Raw genomic sequence first — 25819 nt, 5'->3', positions numbered from 1 at the left:
CTGCTAAACACTCCCCGCTGGAACCTGCATTTGTCAAAGAGATGTCTTTTAGCTCTGGCCAGCACCAGGAGACAAACCTGTTTCTGATTCTGAGGAGAAAGTCTGGGGTATATTTTATGCCATCAAATATCTGCCCACAAAGTACATTTGTGGCTTACCAACTGCGCTCTTTGTGCAGCTGCTAGGCTGAATACAACCCTATGTTTTTAATATGCCTGAGTTCACCATATGGATCAAGCGTGTGACTCCTGCCATCATCCTAGAGGATTTCTGCCTGGCATGAAGTTCACTACAAAGTTTGTGGCATAAGGGCTGCAGTCTCAGGCAGGGAGCAGCCAGGAGGGAAATGACAGAGCAGGCCTCTTGCTGGCACCAAAACATCAGCAGAGTCTTGGAAAGAGCCCCAAGCAGACCTTCTTCCTGGCTACACAGAAGGGAAGTGTCACTTCTTATTTCTCACTTAATATGCAATTGCTACTTGGCAAAATTTGAGGTTTGCTGTATTTATGCCATGATCAGCATGCATGTCCTGTTACGGAGAGGTCTGCAGGAGCATGATATTCCCAGTCAGCATTTTATTCAACTCAGAGATAAGTGCTGACAGTCCAGGTACTTGATATTCCTGGGAAGTTGTGCTGCTGTGAATGCTGAAGAACCTGGGGTGCGAGAAGCTTGTTTAGGATTTCAGCTGCCTTTCTGGGAAGTGAAAAGAGGTTGATGGACTCCTACAGGCATCCACCCAAATCAATGTTACAGAAAGATGGGTAAAGAGTAAAGAAGGCGGCATCCTGCTTTCTACTTCTCTCTTACGATAACATTCAACAGAGACAGGAATGTATTGATGGGCCAGCTATGGAAACCACCTCTACTGCAGCTGTCAGTCAAATGCAAGGCTCAAATCCCTAAGAAACTGGTGGCAGCATTTAACCTCCTGCTGTGCAAACATAAACATGAACAGCAAATACCCTGTGATACACGCTGGCAGCAGGGTTCTCCCAGTGATCATTTTACATTGTCATTCTCTGGCAAAGCAGTAATAGGGCTCCAAGTCACTTCTTACAACTGCAGAGCAGAAAAAAGTGTTAAAGGCTTTTTTTCAAGCAAAGGAACCATACTTTCAGTTTCATGCTGCAACAGGCCACTCCACATAGTCTGCAGGTGTTGCTCACCAGCCTGGGCTGCAGCTCCAAGGATACCATTGACATTTTCCACTGCCAGGAGGAAATGGCCCACCTTTTGTAGGCAGGGTCTGTACCCTAGTTAATTAGCTAATTGGATTCAGTTTCAATCAAGCCAGCTAGGTAATAATAATAAGATGCCATAATGCCCTCTTTTTGTTTTATAGTTTTTTGTTTTCAAAGGTGTTTTCAAGAAGGCTTTACAGTGAGCAGAGACCCAGTCCATTCATTCCAACTCCAGCACACTTCCCTCCCACAAATATCACATCAGAGCTTGCAGCTTTACCTTCTCCACCAAAGGACTCTCGCTCCGGCTCTTTTGGCTCTGGCTCTTGGGTCTCAGATGTATCACATCAGGGTCACCAGTTGTTACTCACCAGCCTGAGCTGCAGCTCCAAGGATGCCATTGCATCCTCCCCAGCCAGGAGGAAATGGCCTGCCTTTTGTAGGCAGGGTCTCAACCTTAGTTAATTAGTTCATTAGATTCAATTCAGGCCAGCTGGGTAATAATAATAGGATGCCATATGCAGGTCCCGTTACTTCAGAAGCTTTGAACTGAGCCTTTCCCCAGCCACCGCATTAGCTTGCCTGTCCCTGCCTCTCTTACTGAGCAACACATTTCACCGGGTTCAGAATACTTTTGGGTAGGAGTCAGGTCCAGCTTCAAACACTTCCTGCAGTCATACCCGCTGCGTGCTGCCTCCAGGTGGGTGGGTGTCTAAGCTCTTGTTGCAACCAGCGGAGATTGTCCAGCACTGCGAGGGCTCCAAGAGAGCAATTCAACCCTCTCCTTGCAGCAGACACCTATAGACAGCTCAGGAACTGCTCTCTTGTCTATGCTGACTGTATGGACTAGGTTTCCACCAGTGCAATGAGAGCTGGGAGGACACACAGTACACACCTGCCATGCAGGCACCTTCAGGTGGTTCAATCTGGACCTGAATTTCAGCTTTAGCTGCATACTGCTCAGACAGCAAAGACCCATATTAGGTGTTTAAATACAGGTGTCTAGTGCATGTGGGGTGCCCTAGGGTGTCTGAGACCTCTGGAGGGCTGGCTAATGGGATACAGGACTTACAGGTAACCCAAGCTTTCCTGGAGAGGCAGAAGGAAGCAGGACAGGGTGCTGTGGGGTGGCTAAAGCTGCACTAGATGCCAGTGTGTAAGCAAGTAAATCGAGCTGTCTCCTATGTTATCTGCAGCGAGACCAAGGTCAGTATGAAACCCAAAAGTGGAGATACATGGATTCATACATGGAAATGTGCTTATGGAAAAGAGGATGCTGTGTAAGTTATGCTGTGTAGTTATACGACCTTTGAGCTTTCTGCAGTGGTGGAAAAATATTGTTCTTAGATTAAATCCCAACACCTTTCTTAATCCTTTGATTGCCCCACTAGAATGGGCTCTGTCCTGAACTTTGTAAGGCAGCCCTTGTCATTGCTACCTGATTGCTGTATTGTTTCTCCCTAGGCTGAATGGTTTCTTTCTAGGCAGTTGATTAAATCAGCTAAATTAAAGTTGGTGGGACAAAGTATTCTCTGACAGCAACCAAACCACTGCATTAAAACAAATGAAAATAGGTTTATTTTTTCTCAGTTCCATGTATGTCTGGCCAATGACATATTGTACAGCTGGTTTCCGTACCCTGAAACTTTTACTGTTAGGGAGATAATGACTTGCATCATGGAATCATAGAATTATTTAGGTTGGAAAAGACTCTTGAGATCATGAGTCCAACTGTTAACCTGCACTGCCAAATCCAACACTAAACCATGTCCCTAAGCGCCACATCTACACATCTTTAAATACTTCCAGGGATGGTGACTGGGCAGATCATTTCCCTAGGCAACCTGTTCCAATGCTTGACAACCCTTTCAGTGAAGACTTTTTTTCCTAATATCCAGTCTAAATCTCCCCTGGCACAACTGGAGGCTGCTTCCTCTTGTCCTATCACTTGTTACTTGGAAGAAGAGACTGACACCCAGCTTTCCACAACCTCCTTTCAGGAAGTTGTAGAGAGCAATAAGGTTTTCCCTGAGCCTCCTTTTCTCCAGACTAAATACTAAGAATCAAAAGGCTCTACATACATTCAGGTTTTGAATGCAAATGATTAAAGAGATGTCTCTGCTACTGAGATTTGATTAAAAAAAAAAAAACAACCAACAACTCAAACACTCATCTTACACAATCATACTAAAAACACTAAAAAACTGCAGTTGTCCTTATTGTGTCATACTGTTTGACTTCATGCCTGAGTTACTTTAAGTGCATTTGGTACTCAACAGATGGTCTTCTGACACTACGTAGCTCAACACCACAAAAAGGAGAGTCAGAGCAACGCACTGTATAATTTAACTGGGGTCAAAAGCTCCAGATCTCCCTGTTGTCAGGACTGAGACTTTTCTCTGACCCTTGGCAGGGGGACAGACCTGCCTGTCACTGCCACTGAGAACCAAGGTGAGGGGAATCACTTAGGAACAGTTGGGATTCTTACTGTTCCCTTTGGTTTTTCTGCTATCCAGTTTCACTAATTTATTTTGTGTGTTTTTTCTAGATCAGCTTCTCTCTCTCCCCCTCTGGAAAACAGAGTTTTACAGAGAAACTGCTAAAAGCAAAATCTTCCTGCATAAAGAATGATAATACAGTAGCCTCTAACTGAAATTTTATAAACCCACAAGAGCCTTAGTGAAAGTCTCAAGTCAAAGAAAAATTGATTTGGAAATGGATCCAGGTATAAATCCTGTAGTAGTGAGTGGGTTCCTTATAAAATCAGTGTATATGTCCTCCTAAGGGGATCACATCTACCTCATAAGAAGCTGAACATTTGGATGCTTCATTTATTTATTACATCCTCGTTCTGGCCTCAGTTTTATGGACATGAAGTGAATGAAATAATCAGGATGAAGTCAGAGTATGACTTTGCATGTTTACTTTCATCCTAAAAGAATACTTTGGCTCTTCTTACCCCCCTCCCACATGCCTCTGAGCACAGATACACAGAGACAAGCACACGTTGTTTCTGAAGGCAGCTGATGGCATACGTGACGAGGTGACCTGTGTCTGAAGCTCATGTGTATAGTTAAGCATCTTAAAACCCCTTCTGGGAAGCCTCGTGGTAGAGTCAGTTGTTTCTTCTGACAGCGAGCTAAGGTCAATTTACTCGTGGCTGCAAGCGTTGCACATTTTTTAATAAATGAGATGACTTCACAGCTTTGCCTGATTTTTCTAACTTTCCTACAAGTCCCAGGTACAATCATATCTCTGTTTGCTCTGGAGATGCCTGTCCCATAATCGCTGTGCCTGACACATGCTCTTCTTGTCAATGTTTGTCTAAACTCTCGTCAAAAAAAAACAGGAGATGAGGCTTTCTTGAGGCTCATTAATGATTTTCTCTTCCAGAACAAATGCCCCCTGAAGTTTACAGAAAGAAAATGCTGCTGTTAAGAACCTCTGTAAGGAGGAAAGAAAACACTAACTATTGTTTCAGAAATGTGTTGTTTGATTTATCCAAATAAGCTCCTTTTCCTGGCCCAGAGTGAGCCAGGTAAGTAAACTGTCCACAGTGAACGAGAAAGAGGACTGTCGGTTCTCCTGTATTTTTTTAAACTATTTAATCTCAAGCCATTTAGCTCTAACAACGCAGTGGGCACTCAGGACTGCCGCTTATCTGCCTGAGCATTACAGCCGAGTTGCTCTTCCCAGGACCACCATCCGTGTCCTCCTTGTTTCTCTCAGCATTTACTCAGTGGCCCCTTGACATGGTTAAGATGGGGTTTGCTCTCTTTCTACAGTGCTTCACGCAAATTAGTAACAAACGAGGTCAGCTTTGTGGAGAGGGGTTGCGTATTCCATTTGATCGACCAGTTAACTTGTACGTGGATTTACGTATCCGTTACTCAACCGGAAGACACCACCTTTCCCTGAAAAATGGGACTTTTTTGAATTTGCATGCCTCTACAGCCATAGCCACGAAGCCTCCCCATCTCGTTTGGAAACGCTTCTTCTCGCCTTTACTGACCACCTATTGCAGCACCCACGGTGGCTTTTAACAGGCGGTCACAGCAGGCACCTATCAAAAACTGGTTTTGGCCTGAATTTAGCACAAGCTGGGAGCCGTGAGGGCTGGCTGCCGCCCTCCTCCCGCGCTGCGGCGGCACCAGGCCCGGCACAGCGCTGCCTGTCTCCCCCCAGGCCGCCCGGACTACCGCACCCACAATGCCCCGCGGAGCTTCTTCCGGCCTCACCAGCTCGCCTTTGATTGGTCACTGCGGGGGCCTTCTGGGCTGAGCCAATCCGCGCGCGGGGCTGCCCGCAGCCGCGCCGGGGTGGGCAGGGCTCAGGCGCCGCGCAGGGCCCGCCCGCCCGCCCGCCGGGCCGGTGTCATTGCCGAAGGGGACGATGTCTCGCTGCAGCCGCGCCGCCGCCCGCCTGCTGGGCCGCTTCCTCCGCCGTGAGTACCGAGCCGCCGGCGCGCCCCCGCGCCGGGCCGGGGCGCCGCGGGGCCCTCCCCGCTGCCTGGCAACCGCTCCCCGCCGCGGCCTGCTGCCCCCTCCCCGCCCGCCGCGCCCCCCGCGGTAGGCCGCGGGGTCTGAAGCGGGGGGGGGGAGTCCCGCCGCCGGGCCGGGGCCGGGGCCGTGCCGCCTTCGCCCGCCACGAGAGGGGAAGGGGCCAGGCCTGCAGCTGGACAAGGTCACCCGGGAGAGGAGGAGCGTCCCGCCTGTCCCCGGCGGCATCGCCCGGCCTGTGGGCGCGGGTGTGGGGCGAGTGAACACCCCCCCCCCCCTTCCCCCCCAACACCTCCCCGGGCTTCGGGCTGCTGGTGGAGCCGAGTCTCCTCAGCCTCGGTGCGAAAGGCCCGAAGGGAGACGTGAGTGCTGTTCTCCCGTGCTGGCTGCCGCTCTGCCAGGGCGTGAGGGGGGGGCAGGCGGAGGCAGGCTCTTCTCGGAGGTGCGCGGCGGTGCAGGGCACGGGGTACACGTGTTTACAAGGAATACTGTGTTCGGAAGTTGGGAGAAGTTTTCCCATCAAGGGTGGTCAAGTGTGGGGTCGCGGAGAGATTGTTCTCTCTGTTGTATCTCCGGAAATACTGAAAACTTGACGAGGCCCAGAAGAAGCTGATAAGAGTTGGATCTAGTCACTTTGAGTGGTGGTTTGGACTAGAGACCTCTCGAGTTCCCTAAATTACCCGGTGATTGCGACATAGGTTGGTGAAGTTGTTCTTTATTGTCAAGAATAAAAATGTTAGCCATTAATTATGGAGAACGCAAGCAGTCTGAGACTATATTTCAGCTTGAAGGTTTTTATGCGTGGTGTTCTGAAGATTAGAATAGAAAATAAAGTGCTCTTTTTCTTGTCTTTCAGTGTGCTTTTTTTTGGCAAGTTAATCGAGCATCCTCGACTGAAATCAGTATGGGGGTGCCTGGGCAGAAGAGCAGTTTTTTATAATCTGAACTGAGGAATTGGTGCATTAATCTTGGTTCTTGCAGCTGAGAACGAATGGACAAACTTAAACCATTCAGTTCCCTGCATGCAAAGTTTTTTTTTTTGTCTTCCTGTGGTAGTAACTTGCAGGTCTGTCAGGTAACATGATCCCACAAGATTTTAAGCTGGTCAGAATTGTTCCTGCTGTGGCACACCTACCATCCCTTCAGGTGTCTCTCCATTCCTACTTACTGTCCTCCATGAGCTGGAACAGAAAACTATTTCTTACTGTACTGTTAACTTCTGCCAGTTCAGCTCTTTGAATTGGCTCCCCTGAGTCTGATGAAATTGTTTCTGATGGAGGAGAACAGATGTGAATGTAGCACCTCCAATTTAGCTTAATTTATACTCCCAGCAAAGCTACTCTTGAGTGCAGTTTTACATGTTAAAAACCCATGTCGGTCCTTTTACAAATAGCAGTGTGAGATTCAGGGAAGACTGCTTAAGAGGATTTTGGGGGGTAGAGGGGGAGAAGTGGTCTAAGTGGCTCTAGAAGTGTTCTATTTGAAACAGTTCATGAAGTCTCCTGCAAGATGAAATAGCCCTTCATTTCATGGAATCATAGAATGGTTTGGGTTGGAAGGGACCTCAAAGATCATCTAGTTCCAACCCCCCTGTCATGGGCAGGGAAACCTTCCACTACACCAGGTTGCCCAAAGCCTCATCCAACCTGGCCTTGAACACTTCCAGGGATGGGGCATCCACAACTTCTCTGGGCAACCTGTTCCGGTGCCTCAACACCCTCTGAGTGAAAAATTTCTTCCTTACATCCAGTCTAAATCTCCCCTCTTTCAGTTTAAAGCCATTGCCCCTTGTCCTATCACTACACGCGGTTGTAAAAAGTCCCTCTCCAGCTTTCTTGTAGGCCCCCTTTAAGTACTGGAAGGCTGCAATAAGATCACCCCGGAACCTTCTCTTCTCCAGGCTGAACAACCCACCCTCTCCTCAGCCTGTCTTCATAGCAGAGGTGCTCCAGCCCTCGGATCATCTCATGGCCCTCCTCTACATCCGCTCCAGCAGCTCCATGTCCTTCCTGTGTTGGGGACTCCAGAGCTGAACGCAGTATTCCAGGTGGGGTTTCACGAGAGCAGAGTAGATGGGCAGAATCACCTCCCTCGACCTGCTGGCCACACTCCTTTGGATGCAGCCCAGGACACGGCTGGCTTTCTGGGCTGCCAGCGCACATTGCCGGCTCGTGTTGAGCTTCTCATCCACCAGTACTCCCAAGTCCTTTTCCTCTGGGCTGCTCTCAATCCATTCTCTGCCCAGCCTGTACTTGTGCTTGGGAGTTCAAACCCTTCGTTATTGGTCTGATACTCTTTACAAAATTTTAAAAGACTGCCGATACCTTAAATTTGGACTTTGTACATACATTTGCAGTAACAAATAATTAACATCTGCTTTTCTCCAGTGATTTAAAATAATGAGTTTCTAGTGTGTTCTGTTGCAGAAGAGATGCAATATCTGTTTTTGTTGGTGCATGGCTGCAGCAAACATGCAAGGTGTATATCCGTAAGGTTCAGATCAAGAAGTTATGAAAACATAGTGTGAAATACATCAATGTACAGTAAGGGCTTGCTCAAATGTCAGCTCAAAGCACTGTGCGTATATGGACAGAGTCAAGACATTTGCTGGTCTGTACCACACTTCGAAGAGAGTCTCTGTAGGCACCTTAACTGTGATCAGAGAGTCAGGGTGAGGATATTGTGTTCTGGCTGTGTTAGAAAGCTTTGGAGAGCTCTTAGATTAAAAGATTACAGTAAATTATGTGAAAAAACCCTGGCAAAGAATTGTTGCAGAGGGTAACAATCTAAACTGAAGAATTCTTAGTTGTTTTTATGTAAACAGTACAGTTTGGGAGGAGGGCTCCCAAACCACGTTGTTAGTGGAGAATACATGCGAAAAAAAACAGTTTGTTGTCTTCCAATAAATAGTTGATTTGTGCTGAGAATAATGTGCCTGTTTCTCCACGGGATTGCAGATTCACTGAGGTGCTTCACACTGTTGAAGCTTCATAAATTCAGGAGAAAGCTCTTCTTTCAGATGACGTTGTGTTCTCCCGTGATCCCTTGTAGCCTGGAATGTCTGTCGCAATGAGTGGGGATTTTGGATTAGGAAAGAGAGGTGTGTTGAAAAGGATTGAAATTTTTCTGGATGCCGTTTTCCTATTAGTCCCAGTTTTGTTTTAATGGGGTAGGTGTAGCATAGTCATTGCCTCTGTCCTTACAGGCTGATTAATTTACTTCATTCCTCAACTCCTGTGCCATGTTTGTAGATTGAGGTTTCCTTAGCTAACAGGGATTTGGCAAGGGAAGGGTGAGAGAAGAGAGGCTGGGAAGCGATACCTAGAAATCCTTCTCTGAGCACATAATCCTCTTTAAAATCAGGAGTAAGGTATTTTGAACAATCCCTCAATAGCATGAAAGCTTCTTTGTCAATAAGGATCACCTCCTACTAATGCAACTGTTGTCTTTAAGGGTGAATTCTGTCGATGGATTTGGGGAGGAGGGAGAATTATCCAAACATAATTGTGTCTGTGAATATATACATATGGCCTGATAATGAAGTCCAAAACCTAATAAAGGACTGGGACGGGAAACTGCATGTGGAATATTCTTGTTAATACCGAGTTTCTAGTCAGTAAACTCTGGAATTTGCTGCAGCACTTTGGTCTTTGCCAAAGTGTTGTTTTTTTTCTTCTTTAAGTGTCTATACTCTTCTGTAATAATGTAAGAAGCTCTCAAATTAAACAACATGCACAAAATATCAAAAGGATTTCTCAGGAACAAACTGAAGGCCTGTAACTGTTGGAAAATAAGAGGGGAGGGTGGGGAAGAAAACCCAACTTTTTAGCATTTTGACTAGTGCTGTTTGTACCTCAATTCTTCCCTGAGTTTCGCTTGTGCCTCAGTTCTTCCCTGAGTTCGCCTTGCACTGATCTCCATTTTCCCTGTTTGTGTTGGAGCCCATAGGATTTCTAAGGTTTTCTTCTTTCCTTACATAGGTGAGAGAAAGGAGAAGGAATATCTTCCTTCACCTCCAAGGTCTCTGGTTATTTCAAGGAGTAATAGAGGCAGAATTTAATTTGTTACTTGTCAGTCTTCTGGCAACATAGGTATCTGCTCAGGTCCTTCTAGAAAGGAATTTCTGCTGTTTGACCACGCTTTTCTATTGTGCTCATTTTGTGAGCACCCTTAGATGCTACCTCATCTTCCAAACTTTCTTTTCCTTTTGTCTGGGATAAAGTTGGGCAAGAGGGAGACAACGTTGACTTGAATTCCTGTCCATAGCTCTGGGGAATCTCACAAGAAGTCCTGAAAATAACAAGTTTTCAGCTTTGTAAAGTTTGTGTGAGGAAGAGATTTGGCCCGTAGTATCTGTCCTCTCAGCTGGCTCTCACAACACAATAAACTGGGCAAATGCAGCTTGGGTTTTGGCATTTTAAATGGGATTTATGCTTGGATGGTGTTTGCTGCTCAATGAGTGCCTGAAAGCTCAGGGTAAACCATGTTTACGTTTGATGTGTGCTTTAAAATACCTTGCAGATGGGTCAGTTTTCTCTTCAACGTGTAGAAGAGTCCAATTCATGTTTGGACTCCATGATAAAGAATAATGTATTTTTCTAGAAAAGCTTTTTAGTTATAATACGCAAGTGAGCTTAAAACCCTGCTCGAGGCTACAAATGGTGAGTTTTCTTGTAAGAAGTAATGTAGTTGGGTTTTCCTGTTACTTGGACTGTAGCGAGTTCGGGGCTTGGCTGCGGCCGTGTTCCCTGGAATTGCGAGAGTGACTACCAGCAGCGTGTGTGTTGGAGGTAGTTCTGTCTCTTAGTTTCTAGTCAGGTTTCTTTACTGTGAAACAACGGATGTTTTATGTACAGCCTTATACCACTCTGCTAAATTTAGATCCTGCTTTTCAAATCTCTCCTGCAATGGCAGGGTTTGGGTATTTGAGTGCTTTGATGGCTCCTTGGTTGCAGCGATGTGGTCCAGAGCTACAGCGGACTAAAACAGGTTCTTGCCACAGCACGTCTCTTTAGCTATGCAGAAGCTAAAGTACTGGAAGTACTGGAAAGCCAAAATAAGTGTGTCTTGTTATTTGCGTAACTTTTTATTTTAAACCACAAACTATGCAAAACAGAACAGAAGTGGGGCAGAAGTAAAAGGGATTGCCTGGGAAAGATTGTCCAGGTTCTTATGTTAGTTTTAATACTCTCTTCAAAAGATCTATTATGGGCCTTTGTTGGACACAGTGATGTTATGTTAGACCTCTGATTATACGAAATACAGCAGTTCAGTGTGCTTTCGGCAAGATTTGGGTTGGTAAGACTTGTCCTTATGCTCTAGGACTTCATCTGGAGCCTGCACCTTTGTGACTTGGCCTGTAATTTAGACCTGTGCGTGAAAGTAGCATCACCAATGAGTGTGGCTTTTGCTGGTTTGCAGCTGAATCCTGGAAGAGCGAATAATTTTTTTTTTTTTTTTTTTTTTCCTGGCTTCTTGAAGGAACATGCATTTGCACTCGGGCACCCTAATTTATTTTAGTACAAGCAATTGCCTGAACTGCTGTTATATATATATAGGAACATAGAAATATTGCCTGAACAGGCGTTGGACGTTGTGAAGCAGTACAAGCTAGTGAATGAAGGTCCTGGGTGGAAATTGAGACTTGGATTCTATTTCTGGCTCTTACCTGCTGTGAACTTAGGCGTGCCGTTTCCATTTTCCACCTGTTTCCTTCTCATCTTATGTCCGTCTTAACTGTTTAAATTGCCAGCTGTTTGCACCCGGGACTTGCTGCTTGTGCCACATATAGCAGAACCTCATCTTGACCGATGTGTCTGCTGCTGTGCTGATAACAAGGGGCAAACTTCACTGCTTCAGACAAGGCCGTGGGGAGAAATACAGAGCTGCATCATGTCAGTTTAAAAACCCACCAAAACTCGTACTCATCCAGCTCAGAAAGTGCAAGGTGACTTTTTTTTTTTCTTTGAAAAGTTTTAAAACCTTTTTTCCGAAATGTATCGCACCCAGACACGTGCCTGTGCTCTGAACACAGCAAACAGCTCAAGCCTATGGCCAGGCTTTTTTGAACCGTCTGTATTTTCTCTGAACCAGGCTCATTGGTCATCTAAGAAGCACATACAGTTTTCAAGAGTAAATCCATACAGAGCTTGGAATTTAAGCTGGTTTGTAGCTATCAGTGCATAAAAATAAATATTTTTTTTCTTTTTTTGTACTTTGATAGCTTGGAAAATGCTCAAAAGCTTCTTATCCTTAAAAAAATATATAGACTTCTCAAAACTGAGAATTGACAAACTTAAGCTTTCAGAAACATTTTTGTGCGAGGTTATATAAATATTAGAAAATAGATATGGAACGGATGGCTGAACTGGGACTGTAGAATTGCTTTTATGGCACAGAGAAAGAAGTGACTATTTGTCAAAGGCTGGATTATTTCTTTTTTTTTTTTCCAAAATGCTGAAGTTACTGAGTGCGCGCTGTGTACTTGACAAGCGGCCCTCTCTTATTTTGCAGGTGGATTTGTCAGTGTTGTGGCACAGATAATATGTGTAAAATTTTAGATTCGAATTAGTATAGTGTGGCCTGTTTATTCTCCACCCTTGCAGGCCCATCAGAGGGCTTTCAAAGCATGCACTCCTGTACTTCTGGAAGCCCGGCCCGTTCTCTGCAAGGCATTGCTGGTGACAAGTCATGACTGTAGGCAGCTTCTGCACAGGGAAGTCGTCCTCTGCTTTTCTTAACGTTGGGTGTCACCCAGTCACGTTCTGTGTCCATGAGGGACTGCCCGAATGGCTGAGATCAGGTAGACCAATGCCCTGCTCTCCTAACTAGCAGGCCAGCTGTTTCTTTACTTATTTTGTTTCTCCCTTGCTGGAGACAGGCTGCTGTTTGCCAGTTGTGCGTTCGAGCATCTCGGTGTTGCAGTACAGGTGCAGCCCGCAGGGTATGGCAACCCTGCCTAGGAAGGGTAAGGCATTGACCAAGCATGAAGACCATGCTGTGCTCTCTTCTGTAGCTGTGGCAATGATCAACAAGACTTTCCTCTGCCCTTCCATAGACAAATTCACAACCGTAGTCACTAAATCTTAGCTTCAGACATGTTTTGCCCATTACTGCTTTGTATTTCTCCTTGGGATAACAAGTTCTGTAACAGTATTTGTGGATAAAGATGTGATTCAGGTTAAAACCCTGCAGGTCAGTCAGCTGACATGTTTTACTGCTTTTCTTACAAGTTTACTACACGCTAGTCTGTACATTTCTCTCTAAAATATAGCTGAATTTCACTTTATGTTGGTCCGAAGATGATGTGCTGCCACAGCTCCTCAGAGAACGGCAGGAGGTGGTTGCAGTCCAAGTCCTGTGTTTCTGTCAGCACTTTTTAAGAACAGAGTAAGGACTTTGCTATTTGGCAATAGCACTGCTATTTAGCAATAGCTTTGCTATTTAGCAATAGCACTGATATCTGTAGGCTTCTTCTGACACGGTTTTACTTCTCACTTTTTCTGGACAGAAGTAAAGCATAAAAGTTGCATATCACTAAAATTTAGTTGGCAAAAGTACATATGGAAGAGACCTATGTAACTCTTTGTAATAGAAATGTGTAAATATATGGATCTTAAGTTTTCTGCACCTTCTTAGTACCCCACAGAAATTGTGTTGTTACAAGATGTTAATAATGCATCTCAGTAAATTCTGTGCATTAACAGTTTCTATCAAATAACACTTTTTTCCCCTTTTTCCTCTTAATGGCTTTTGCTTCCTTTCTGAAAAAAGAAAAAGAACCCTGTCTTTTTGAGACATGCCCGAGCAAGAATGTGGAACAATCCAGGGACCATGATTCAGAATTTCTTATTTTTATTTCAGCTTCACTTTTTACTTCCTCAAATCTTGAGTGGAAAAGTTTAAAAATATCTAAAGAGGTATATAGTAACATACTGGTGTCAATTTCTGCATTAGAATTGTACTCTCCACTGTTCACTCTGAGAACAAAATATGTTTTTTGTCTAAAGCACTTGCAGGGAGTAAATAAGTTACGATCCCCTTGGAACTCTGGTGTATGAAAAGGCATATGGCAATGAATAAAGGCAATGCATGCATCCTTTTTATGCCAGAAGATCTCTTTTTCCTCCTCATCTCAACCTTTCTTGCATAGTAACATTCTGTGCGTTTCTTTTTTCATCATTTGATGTCAACATATCTTTCCCTTCAGCAGAGATACAGTCATTCTCCTTCTCTTTTTGGTACCAGCATGCACGGTGCTGTTTTTCTGTTTTCTGCGTTGTTTTGTTTTTTCAGGACTGCAGTTGTGAGAACTGAATTGAAAATTGTTCTAGTGGAGACCAGGAGAATTGTATTTCCTCAGGAGCCCAAGTGCCTTTCAATTAGTGATGCCTGGGCTCCTGTAGCTAGGCATCTGTTGGGAAAAGGTCTCTTGCTGTATGTCTTGCTTGGCATTAGGTTTCACCTGGGCTAAGGGACCTTTGGCATCTTCAGTATCTCTCGTTGTCTAATGTGGTCTGTGCTGTGTTCACAGAAGGTATAACATGGCACCTACAGTGTAACAATCTCTGGGATATGGGATTTTAGTGACTTTGAAGAATTTCTTAGAGGACAGAGACACGTTCATCTGCAAATGAAAATAGTTGTTAAGATGTTGTTTCTGTCTGTTGTTTGTCATGACTGGAGTTCTGATATTAAGTACCCAATATAGGAAATATCTAGCCTGATTCCTAGCAAGCTGAGTAATCACAAGGATAGACAGAGCAAACTACAGGTGTTTAATATCTTAGAATAACAAGTCCTAAATACTTGCAACTGTCAGAGCTGCTTTTTGAAAACATGAACTACTGGATCAATTAGTCTTTTGATACAAGCATTAACGTGTGTGCGCTTACTTGATAGGATGTTTTTTGACTTAGAGTCTAACAAAGCAGTGGGTTAATGGTTTGCACTCTCTTTTCTTATTTTCTCTAGTGCAACAGAATGGGGTACGACACAGCTCCTACTCGGCATCAAGGAAAAATCTGTATATTAACAAAAATACGAAGGTTATCTGTCAGGGTTTTACAGGCAAACAGGTATGTATATGAACTCTTTCTTCTCTTGCCCTTCCAGTTCAGAAAGTTATTTGGTCAAAACCGTAAAGACCTATAATGGAGATTATACCCTGGCTTTGCCTGCGTTGATAGGAAGCTGGACTTCATGATTGGGAAGGTCCCTTCAGCACATAGTTTTTCCTTTCTTTGGTCCAAATAGATTTATTTGTTCTTTTTCTTGAATTCAGTAGACTACTTCTTTTCAGTTGTACACAGGCTTAAAACTTGGTTTTGAGTCATCTTTATTATTTTTTTTGATTTTTGTTGTTCGTTTTGGTCTTAAGCTTTTTTCATTGTGTGCAACTGAAAGGGTTTCTTTGTAAAGGGAGTTTTGCAAAAAACTAAAAAAACCTTACCATTTTAAAAATGTCTCTTTCACAAACACCTTTAAATGTCAATGCCTATGAATTAAATTTCTGGTTTTATTTCAAGACATTTAATAATTTTCTCACATTCACTCTTTTACATGTTTGCAAGGGGAGAAGACTGCTCTTGTTAAAACTCTCAGCTAGTCATGGATGAGAATGCTAATTTCTTCTGTTTCATTATAGTGCTTGTCATCTGTTAGACTTGATGTGAAAAATGAAATGTGGCTGCTGTGTCTGCAGGTGTATTAGCAACACACAGCAAAATATCTTTTAGTGTGCAACCACAGTGCTCTGATTTAAAAGAAAAAGCATAGCATGTTCTGAATCCATTTAAAACATGGCGATGCACTTTTCAAAATAGCTGATTGCATATATGTAGTGAAAACTTCCCTTCTTATTGTAAATTTACATGCCATAAATTGCCTTCAGAATTATAGATAACATCAACTTTTTTTGGTTCATTTTATTTGCTATTACATGCCTTTTAACTTTACTTATTTCCTCTCTCGTAGGGCACCTTCCACAGCCAGCAGGCATTGGACTATGGCACCAATCTAGTTGGAGGAATTTCTCCAGGGAAAGGGGGAAAAACTCATCTGGGTCTGCCTGTGTTTAATTCTGTGAAGGAGGTAATTTGCAGCAATGACTGGAGGGCAGACAATTTAATGCTGTTTAAGGGCTCCCTATTTCATTGCTCATATGAGCCCTGGATGTCACTGTGCAAAGAGTGAAATAGAAGCCTTGTAAAAGGAGGAGCATTCAGTGTGATCAGGCATGAGTTTGACTTCCACTGGGAAGTTCACACAGTCTGGATACTCTTCCTTTACGCATGCAACTATTTTCTGATTGATTGTGCTGTGTATGATGAATTTTTAGCAAACCGTTATCAAAGGGTACTTGTGATGGTGTTCATGAGGCAAATCCTTTCCTGACAGTGGTTAGTTCCGAGCTCCCTACTTGTGCTGTATGTGTCCCATCTTCAGTGAATTTAACACTTGCTTTGATTATAGTAAATTAATACATATCCATTCACTTATTTTATGCCTGTGAATGCACATACTTTAAAAGATTAGTTGTCAAATGTTCTCTTCCACTCCACTAAATGCTTGATATCTTCTTTTATGTCTGTTGTAGGCCAAAGAACAAACCGGTGCTTCTGCCACTGTTATATATGTACCTCCTCCGTTTGCTGCTGCTGCGATCAATGAAGCAATCGATGCAGAAATGCCCTTAGTTGTATGCATAACTGAAGGTATTCCCCAGCAGGACATGGTTCGGGTTAAACACAGACTGCTTCGGCAGGATAAGACTCGACTAGTGGGTCCCAACTGCCCTGGAGTCATCAATGTAAGTGACTTCTGCATTTGCTCCAAGGCTGAACCATTCTTAGTGATGGTTTGAATGTTCCATCTGACTTTTCCCACTCTTTCCTTAGCCTGGAGAATGTAAAATTGGTATCATGCCTGGTCACATTCACAAGAAGGGAAGAATTGGTGAGTTTTGAATATTTATGCATCATCTAAAACTGAAGTTTGGTGCTGTAGTGTTCTTATTCATGAGGCTGGTCACGTCCTGCCCTGAAGACAGTTGACATGCTGTACAACAGCTTGTTTGTCCTTCAGTTGTAAGTGAACTTTGCCATTATCAATCCTGAAGGCCAAATCAGTCATTCTACCTTAGTAGGCACTGAGTACTGATGGTAGAGGCAAGCGATTGGAAGTTTCCTTAGGTAATGTGATTGATTTAGTTTCCTTAACACCTTCCTTTGATGATACCTCTGTTTGTCTTGGGATTTGAGAGCACTAAGCTCTCCCACGCTATTCCTTCCAACAGCTTGGCTCCTGAGGACTAGGATCCTACACCTATATCGAGCTCAGGTTTATAGCAAAGAGAAGAAATTACAGGCAAGTTTATAATATGATAGTTTAGACAACTATACTGTGGTGAGTGGAAGGGACAAATGTACCCACTTCTCAGACAGCAGAATTAAGGTCAGAAAGGCAGGGACTTGTTCATAATCATACTTTAGTTATGCATTCTGTTACATGCAAGTCTCTTGTCCTGACTTCTCTTGGTTCCTTGTTCTAAACTATGGAAATAACAACTTGATTATTTTTGAAATAATGCTGTTCAGGAGCTATAAAGAAAATTCTTCCAAAATATGCATTTGTACTTGAATAGAGCTTCAGAAACATTGTGGACAGCATATGCTGCTGTTATCTGTCAGCGGAGTAACCAGTTTAACTTGAGGACAGTACCCTTTGCAACATGACCGTTAGAACTGTGGAAAGATCTATTCAGTGCTCTTGAGCTACCTGGACTTCATGCTGTTTTTCTGACACGAGAAACTCTGTATCTGCTACTTAACCACTTCTGACTTGAGGATAAGCTGTACCTAGTGAATGCTGGAGGATGTGTTAACACTTGTCACACGTCCATCTTTCAGAAGTACCTATAAACCTCAAACTGAAACAGCGTATGACTGCAATTATGCCCTTTGGAGATACCATCAAGACATTACTCTATGACTGTAAAAGGTAGCATCAGCTGATGTTGCCCTGAGCTCCCTTCTGAATCAAAGTTGTGTTAAGATTTTCGAAATATCTACAAGAAATTTCTTGTAGTTACAAGATATTAGAACCTGAATGCAAGGCACATCAAGTGCAAAAGAGTATTTTAAATCCTTAATCCAGTTGCCCCACCATTGCTGGAAACATTTTCAATGGTGATCCAAGGATCAGGGAATAAAAATGTAACTTTTCCGTCCTCCCAGCTTCATGTAACACTGTGACCTTTGGTGTTACACTCCCCAGTTTTCTACTACTGTGAGGTGTCCAAGAATCATTTGATAATCTTGGGATGCAAGCTATAAAAATAGCCAAAGTCTTTGGACCTTTATCTATAGCTTCTGTGAAGCAATCTGATCTTAGTAGCAAATAGGAAGCCCTTTGCAAAGATAGCAAGAAAAAACCCTTTGTGAGTAGATATCTGTGCTGTCCAACAGTATAAACAGTTGATAAAGGTGAAGTTGTTTGTCTAGAGGTGTATTTTTTCCTCTGTTCATGCAATATGCTTATTACATTCCTTGTTAGATGGCTTGAAATAGATGGAAGATGATGTCTGTTTTTCCTGAAAACCTTCCCTTTTGTAGTATTAGCAGAAGTCTTAACTTGGAAAAATGAACAAAAAGCCATGCAAATATTTTTCCCCTGATCTAGGCTCTGTATTACCTTCCATCCTGAATTGAAAACTAGGATTGGGATCTGTCGTCATATTGTAATGTAAATGCTGAATGTGTATTGTAGAGCAGTGAGAGCTGCAGCAACAAGTACCGTAATAGCGATAATTTGCATTTGTGCAGTGTATTTCTGTTCTGGAGTATCTCTCCTGTGTCTGACTACTGGGAATGTGATTAATGCGAAATTCTTTTGTTAACTGTTGAGCCGAAACTGTGTTTCAAGTTCAGTGCATCAGCTACTCCCATACAAGACAAGAAGCATATTCTTCTATTTTGTTTTTAGTTTTCTTTCCTGATAAAGCTGTAGCATGAGGAATGCTGTCTCAGCCAATATTACTGACTTTCTGGGCAGGTTTAGTCTATTGACAGTTAAGTGTCAAAAAAAAAAATGCCAACCAAGAAATAGTACAGACGGAATCTTATGTAGAGTTTTCATGTTTTGGCAAGGATATCTGGAAAAGCTGGCATGTCATGTTTAATTTATTAAGGTGATTTTCATGAATATAAGAGCAGCTGCCTCTAGTCATGCACTTAAGTTTACTTCCTTTTCTTTCCTAAAGGTATCGTGTCAAGATCTGGAACTCTGACATATGAAGCTGTTCATCAAACAACACAAGTGGGATTGGGACAGTCTTTCTGCGTTGGTAAGTTTCCCTCGGAAAACAGCCTGTTGCACCTAGACTAATCTGCTTTTTCTGTACAAGAAGAAATTCAAATCATTTCTTTGCAAGAAATTGCTGAATGGCAATTATGTGCAGAAATGAGATCCCTGTGTGCTGTGAAGTGTATAACCTTGCTCTATTATGATTTCCACATCAGATTAATAAAAACCTAAAAACCAGCTTTGAACGGAGAACTGCCAGCAAATATTACATCAATTTGGACACAAATTATCCCAAGAAGTTTAATATTATAAAGGGATAGGACATTCTTAGGCATTTAGTTGGGTATATTAAGTGAATTCGGTTTTCTTACAGTGGAATACTAGAGCTGGTGTCTTGGTCCTGCTGTGTCTTATACAGAGCCTCTGAATAAGGCAAAATGTTTTGCTTATGGTTTGAAAGATGATTATTCTGATATCAAAGCTTTCTGTAAATTGCAGGGGAGATATTTGAAACAGGAATTTGGTGCACTCTGATTTGGGAAGAGCCTTCAGAGCTGCCCCTCTTTTGAGCATTTGGGAGTACTCTTCATGCTGAAATTTACTTTGAAACTTTTATTGTATATGCAATATCATTATCTTGAGTTAGTCCTTTTTTTGTGATTTGAATTTTTTTCAGGGATTGGAGGTGATCCCTTCAATGGAACTAATTTTATTGACTGCCTTGATGTCTTCCTGAAGGATCCTCATACTGAGGGGATCATATTGATTGGGGAAATTGGAGGAAATGCTGAAGAAGATGCAGCAGCATTCTTGAAAGAAAATAATACTGTAAGTCTTACACAGCTTGTTTCCAGACACCTTAGTAGTTAGCCAGCTTCTCTTGCCAGTTAGCCATCTTCTTGTGCCATGTCAAGGGAAACTCAGTTCAATCTCTAATCACTATTTACAAAAAAAAAACAAACAGTCATACTTTTATTAAGGAGAAAGAGTTGAAATTAGGAGCTTTGTCCAGATTACATCTAACTAGAGAGCAATGTCAACTTTAGATTTTTAATCCTGTAATTATATTTGCAGTGAACATCCTGGTTTTTGTAATATACATGGCTCTGTAGAAAGATGTTTTAAAGTTTCTGATTGCTTATGGTTTATGATGCTTATCAGGAGAGAGAATATTCCACACTCTTCATACTCTTGGTTCTGTGTTGTCTGAGGTTTCTAGCTGTTTAATATCTTTGCCTGGTTAGTTGGGTTTATTTAATATTTTATTATTTAAAAAAAAAATATGAAAAACCTGCCATCTGGAATTACTTTTCATCTCACCCTCCCCCACGTAACACCTTTACAGCGCCTAACAGCACCTTTTCTTTCTTCACAGGGTCCAAACGCCAAGCCGGTGGTGTCATTCATAGCGGGTCTGACTGCTCCTCCAGGCAGGCGCATGGGTCATGCTGGTGCAATCATTGCTGGAGGCAAGGGTGGAGCTAAAGAGAAGATAGCAGCTCTTCAGAGCGCCGGAGTTGTTGTGAGCATGTCTCCTGCTCAGCTAGGTAGCACCATCTACAAGGTTCGTTGCTCAGAAATTGGCATACCTACTTATCCAGAGCAAGAAGCTACTTTTGAGGGAATAAGAGTTGGGAGTACCTCTCTTACCCAGATATTCTGTTGCTCTGAACTTGATTAAACATAACCAAGTTATTGACTGAGCAAGCTGCAGTTATTACTTAGATAATACGCACACGTAGTTTCATGTGATGTTGCCTTCATAGAAAAGTAAACATGGCAAAATAGAGAAGAGATTACATTTTGCTTTCAAGTGTGGCAACTTGTTGAACTGTGTTTTCTGGATGCAAAGAACCTGAGTTAATTTAAAATATGAAAACATTCTTTGCAGGTTCGGTATTTGAGGAAGGAAAGCCTTGGCATATAGCTCTATCTATTTTAAGTACTAATTCAGAATTATGGTTGAATGCATACAGCTGAAAAATTATGTATGGAACAGGATTATTTGCATTTTTCTTAATTCATATCCAAAAAAAGGTATTGTTTCACAGCTAAAGGGAATGCATAATTCAGCTGTGCTAGATGTTTTTTTTTTCCTGTGGTGCCTGTATAGTGTAGCATCTTCACAGGCTGCTGTGGGATTCTTCTTTTCTTCTGTTGTGTTTTTTCTTTACAAATGTAAATCTTTACTTCGTTCTTCCCTGGCTTGAATACTTTACTGTAAGGATTCAGCTGCAGTTCTTGTGCAGAATTAGTGTTTTTCAAGCCCGTTATGCTGTGCCTGGGAGCAAACGGTTCCTCGACAGCGTTGCAATCTGAGTACAGCGCACTGACTGCAGTCTAGCACTACTGATTTTTCATAGCTGGTTTGTTAATGTGAAGTGGGAGGATACTTGTCCTCCTTTCCTCTAACTTGCACACATTATGCATTTTATGTTTTAATTTTTAATTCCAAAAATCAGATTTGCTAAGATAAATACAAAGTAATTTAAAATAAAATAGTAATAGAAGCTTTTTTTTTTTCCACCTGTAATGTGTTTGTGTGCTATTTGCAGGAGTTTGAGAAAAGGAAATTGCTCTAAGAGAAGACGCTTTGGAATACTGTCTCCAAAACATCAGTGCAGCACCTGGCCTTCACTTATCTTTTGTCTGCTCATCTTCAGTTGCCCAAATGAATGACATTGGTCTTTGAATTCGACTTGGAAGCCATAAACCTCCTGGCTAAACCTGTTTTGTTGTCTCCTTGGTTCAGACGTGATCACCTCATTGTAAATCACAGCAAATTAATAAATCTACTACTAAATCTGATTCATCTTTTGAATTCCTGAAACAGAGCTGTTTCTTCAACCATCACAAACAAAATAATCAGCCTTGAAGGTCTGAATCTTTTTTAACTTAAGCACTGCCCATTTTAAGGTAAAGTAGCTTATAGAGATGCTTTTAAGGGTCAAGGCACTGACTTTACGCACATATCACACTTTGCGTTATTTTTAAAAAATCCAATCTTACTTGTTTCTTACTGGCAAGTGTGTTTATTTTAACAATAGGCCAAAGTTTCCGTCCATTAAACCAAAGCTGCTGGATCTGAAGGAATTGCTTGTTGATCCATGTAGCTGGATATGCCTGAAGTCCAGACTTTCCTTTCAAGGCTGATGAGCCATGCACAGTGTAGTCCTCTACTGACAGGGAATTCTGTTTTTGCATGGAGAGATAGAATTTTGATTCACAAAAGTGAATCTAATTTTCCATGCAAATATATATTCAAAATTGTTTGTGACTATGAAAATGATTTGATCTTTAGCTTACATTACCTTAATTTCCTCTTTATCTTAACTAGGATTGCATTGTGTGTTCCAAAATCCTCATAACATTGGGACATAATGGAGGAGAATTATTATTCTCTGGAAAAGAATGTAATAAGGTATCTTTTGTGTTAACCACTCCCAGCACTGTAATGGAAAGACTTTTTTTTCACTTTGGAAATAGCCCAAGCACTGTGCCTGTAAATGTTACAAGTTTTATCAGGATGGTCTAAACCCGAGATTGCTTTCTTTATATATAAGACTGAAAATCTGTGCAGCCTGGCACTTGTCTAAAGCTAACCTTGTGTTCCATAAAGGTGCTGTTAGGAAAACTTGTGTTGTTATTTGTTTAAAACTGTTCTTAGTTTTCTTACTCAGATGCCTGTGGAATTTCTCTTCCTAATGCAAGCAGTAGGCAGGTATCTTGATGCTGGCACTTAACAGTTCCTAGAGCTAAGCCGTGAAGAAATGCATAAAAGGACAGGTCATATCTCTGCTGCACTGAATGTGTATTAATATGCTTCCTATGTGGTCAGGCATCAGTCAGATGGTGTAGACCTTAGGACACAGAGACCAGATGTTGTATTATTCACCTTGGTATGATTTACTGAAGTGAACCTGACGTCCTGTTGCTGGACACTGAAAGCAGTATTGAGTGGTAAATCATTTGGTAAAGCCTGTGACAACAGATGGCAATTTTCTTACTAGATCCGCTCAGTTTTCTGGCGGTGCCTGATTTGATCAGGAGCAAAAAGACCAAACGATGCCCTTTAACTGGAGAAATACCAGTACCAGCGTGTCTCAGCCTGTGTAAGAGTGCAGTTCTTCACCAGCAAATGTCAGGATATTGCAACCTGTCTTCTTATAAGCCTCTTAATTGAAGTAACTTATAGTGGTGGGTTTCTCCACAACACAAATTTTGGGATGGGTAATGCTTCTTGATGAACTGCCTGAATTTCATCGTTGTCACCAGTGTTACAACAGATGACCTTGCAGGACAACTGAGGTGTAGTAAGTTTCCTGCTAGGGATTGCTCCATGGAAGCTTTTTTAGAGACACTGGCTGTTTTGGAAGACAGCCATAAACTGCAATGACGGTTGTGCCCTGAGAAAGTGTTTCCTCATATCTTGAAATCTGAGGGCGGGTTTACAAATGCGACGTTGAATCTGACGTTTGCAGCAGTCATCCGGTGCTGCACCTTCGCAGCTGCCAGGTTCTGTTCAAGCCTGGGGCAGCCTGTACTGGCCTGGAACTGAGCATCACCCCAGGGATGGGGAAGAAATTTGACCTTGTCTGATAGAAAGACTTAAGTTTTTGCGGTTTTCTCTTGCTGCCTAAAAGTGTGCACTTGGCAAGTATCGGAGCCTCTTACGTTGCTAACGGCAGTGTCTCTTTGGAAAATACATTCACATCTGTTTAATACTGTATGTACTTGTGAATAAATATTTCAAGTAATCTGATCTGCAAAATTGTTCATGTATTTATTTTTTTAAAGAAAAAAAGTTAATGTTGAGCTTTGAACCTGTTGCTAGTTTATAACCTAATTAGTTTTTACATGCAGCAGAAACATTGCTAATGTTACTGTTTATGTTCTCATTAAGTACGAAATAGTCTTTTTTTTTTTTTTTCTTGATCCAGACTTCACAATGGTGTCTGTCCATAAGTCACTTGCACTTTTGAGTGATAAATTTTAGATGTTCATTTCGGTCAGTGGAATTCATTGCTGTGCTGACTTTCTTGAACAAAGAGAAGAGGATGTAGAGCCACTTCATGCTTTTTTTCTTTTACTGGGCAATATTTGTCTTTGAATGATACCCAATACTCTCGCTAGTAGATGCCCCTTGAGTTTGATGTTAATAATTATTTTGGAGATTGATTAGATGTCTGTCATGGCTAACGAATACTATGTCTTTTGTGTTTTTTAGAGTGTATTGATGCCTGACTTTTTTTCTTCTGTATTTATGCCGTTTTGCAGGATGAATGTTTTGTTATGTAATATTTTGGGGCAAGACAGTGGTAAGTTACTCTCTGTAACTTTGTACTTTAAATGATGCTCAGGTGTGAGATCCTAGCAAGGGGATTTCTTAAGATTCACTTTATTGACGGTCACTAATGAAAACAAAGGGAAACATTGATGCCAATTCATTTGGTCGGTGAAGGTCTCCTTTGTGCACTGAAGGTGGAGAGGGAAGGAGAGGCTGCTGAAGGGTGGGTCCGCTCTGTACTCAAGTGTCAGGATGTTCTTAAAACTGTATGGGATTATTGAGATGATTGGTGGTGGATCTCTCAATAGCTGTTGTCATAGTTTCTGAGGTTCACCATGGTTCTTCAAACTGTCCCAGATTTTGCATGTGCTGCTTTATCCTCTTGCTTACCTGCTTCCTTTGGTGGTGGATTGCAATTCCACAGGGCCCTAGCACAGCGCTAATTAAAAGCGGTCAGCTGTTGTATTGAGGTGGTTTAGGTGGTTTTAGTTGAAGATGAAACTTAGTTCTTTGCAGATCAGACAATAGATTTCAAGCTTTAAGGTGAGGAGAGGAGCACTCACAATGGACCTCACCAGTGACAAGTGGATTAGAGGCTGCGCTCTGGCAGAAGGCTGCTAGTTAGGTAGACTGAAAGTACCTACAAAGTCACGTTGTCCTTCAGCCTGGAGTGGTGACTGACCTCTGCTCGGATTCGGGCACTGGTCCCTGGCAGGTCTAGTGATTGTATCACCTGGTAGCAGCCAAGTGAGGGGTGGGGGCAGAGCAAATTGGGCCAGAAAGTAGCAAGATCTGAGCCCTGAGAGACATAATAGTGGTTTCAAGAACCACCTCAGGGGCTGGCTTCTGTGCTGATGGCTTCAAAGTGGTAGCCAACTTGCGATGTCCAAAGAATAAGCTCTTAATTGTGTTGAAACTGTGGAATTAAGTATTAAATGCACTAAGAAATAGTTTGCTCAGTTTACCATCACCTGTGCCTTCCCATTCCCACTGCCCGTCACTGGGCAGTATTGGATCAGATCTTTTCATAAGAGGGTCTATGTGCAAATCTGATAACGTGAGCAGGAACCTGCTGGTCATTTCTCAAGGCAGTGGTAGAAGGAGCTGTGTTGCTGTGGACACTTGGCAGGCAGCAGATTCACCTGTTCCTCCTGAAGCATCTGAACAAAGCTGGGAGTGCTGAGGCAGCCCCTGGCTTCATGGTGACTAGAAATAGCTGGTGAAGAGGGGAGAGTCCAGGTTGGACGTTTTCCATAGAAATTTTAACATCAAAATGAAAAGAAGTCTCTTGGGCATCAACTTGGCAGTACCCCACGAGCAATTAAATGGGGTTTATGCTACATGCATTTGGCCATATTGTTAAATAATCAGTTCTTCTGAATTATTTAATGAGGGGTTAAACTGTGTTTCTCTGTCAGAGGTACATCTTGGCACTGAGTGGTACATTGGTCTCCTGCAGTTACGGTGTGTGAGGTGCTATATGGGACCTAAGCTATAGGTGTGTGAGGTGCTATATGGGACATATATGCTAAGCAGCACATATG

The 25819-nt window shown here is 42.5% G+C and overlaps 1 protein-coding gene across 1 annotated transcript; it reads left to right on the top strand.

Annotated features, from left to right (window-relative positions):
- The first annotated feature begins 5562 nt into the window (after nucleotides 1-5562).
- SUCLG1 (succinate-CoA ligase GDP/ADP-forming subunit alpha) lies at nucleotides 5563-23750 on the top strand. Its single transcript, XM_086611503.1, has 9 exons — nucleotides 5563-5628; nucleotides 14657-14760; nucleotides 15659-15775; nucleotides 16281-16493; nucleotides 16582-16639; nucleotides 18945-19028; nucleotides 19665-19816; nucleotides 20364-20552; nucleotides 21544-23750. Exons 1-9 carry the CDS (start codon nucleotides 5577-5579, stop codon nucleotides 21568-21570), a joined length of 996 nt encoding a protein of 331 aa, XP_086467629.1. The 5' UTR covers nucleotides 5563-5576; the 3' UTR covers nucleotides 21571-23750.
- The last annotated feature ends 2069 nt before the right edge of the window (nucleotides 23751-25819 follow it).

Source organism: Tauraco erythrolophus, chromosome 5 (assembly GCF_009769465.1).
Source record: "Tauraco erythrolophus isolate bTauEry1 chromosome 5, bTauEry1.pri, whole genome shotgun sequence".
Classification (NCBI taxonomy): Eukaryota; Metazoa; Chordata; class Aves; order Musophagiformes; family Musophagidae; genus Tauraco; species Tauraco erythrolophus.
Note: the sequence above shows the minus strand (reverse complement) of the source record. Positions and strands in the feature narration are given on the sequence as shown.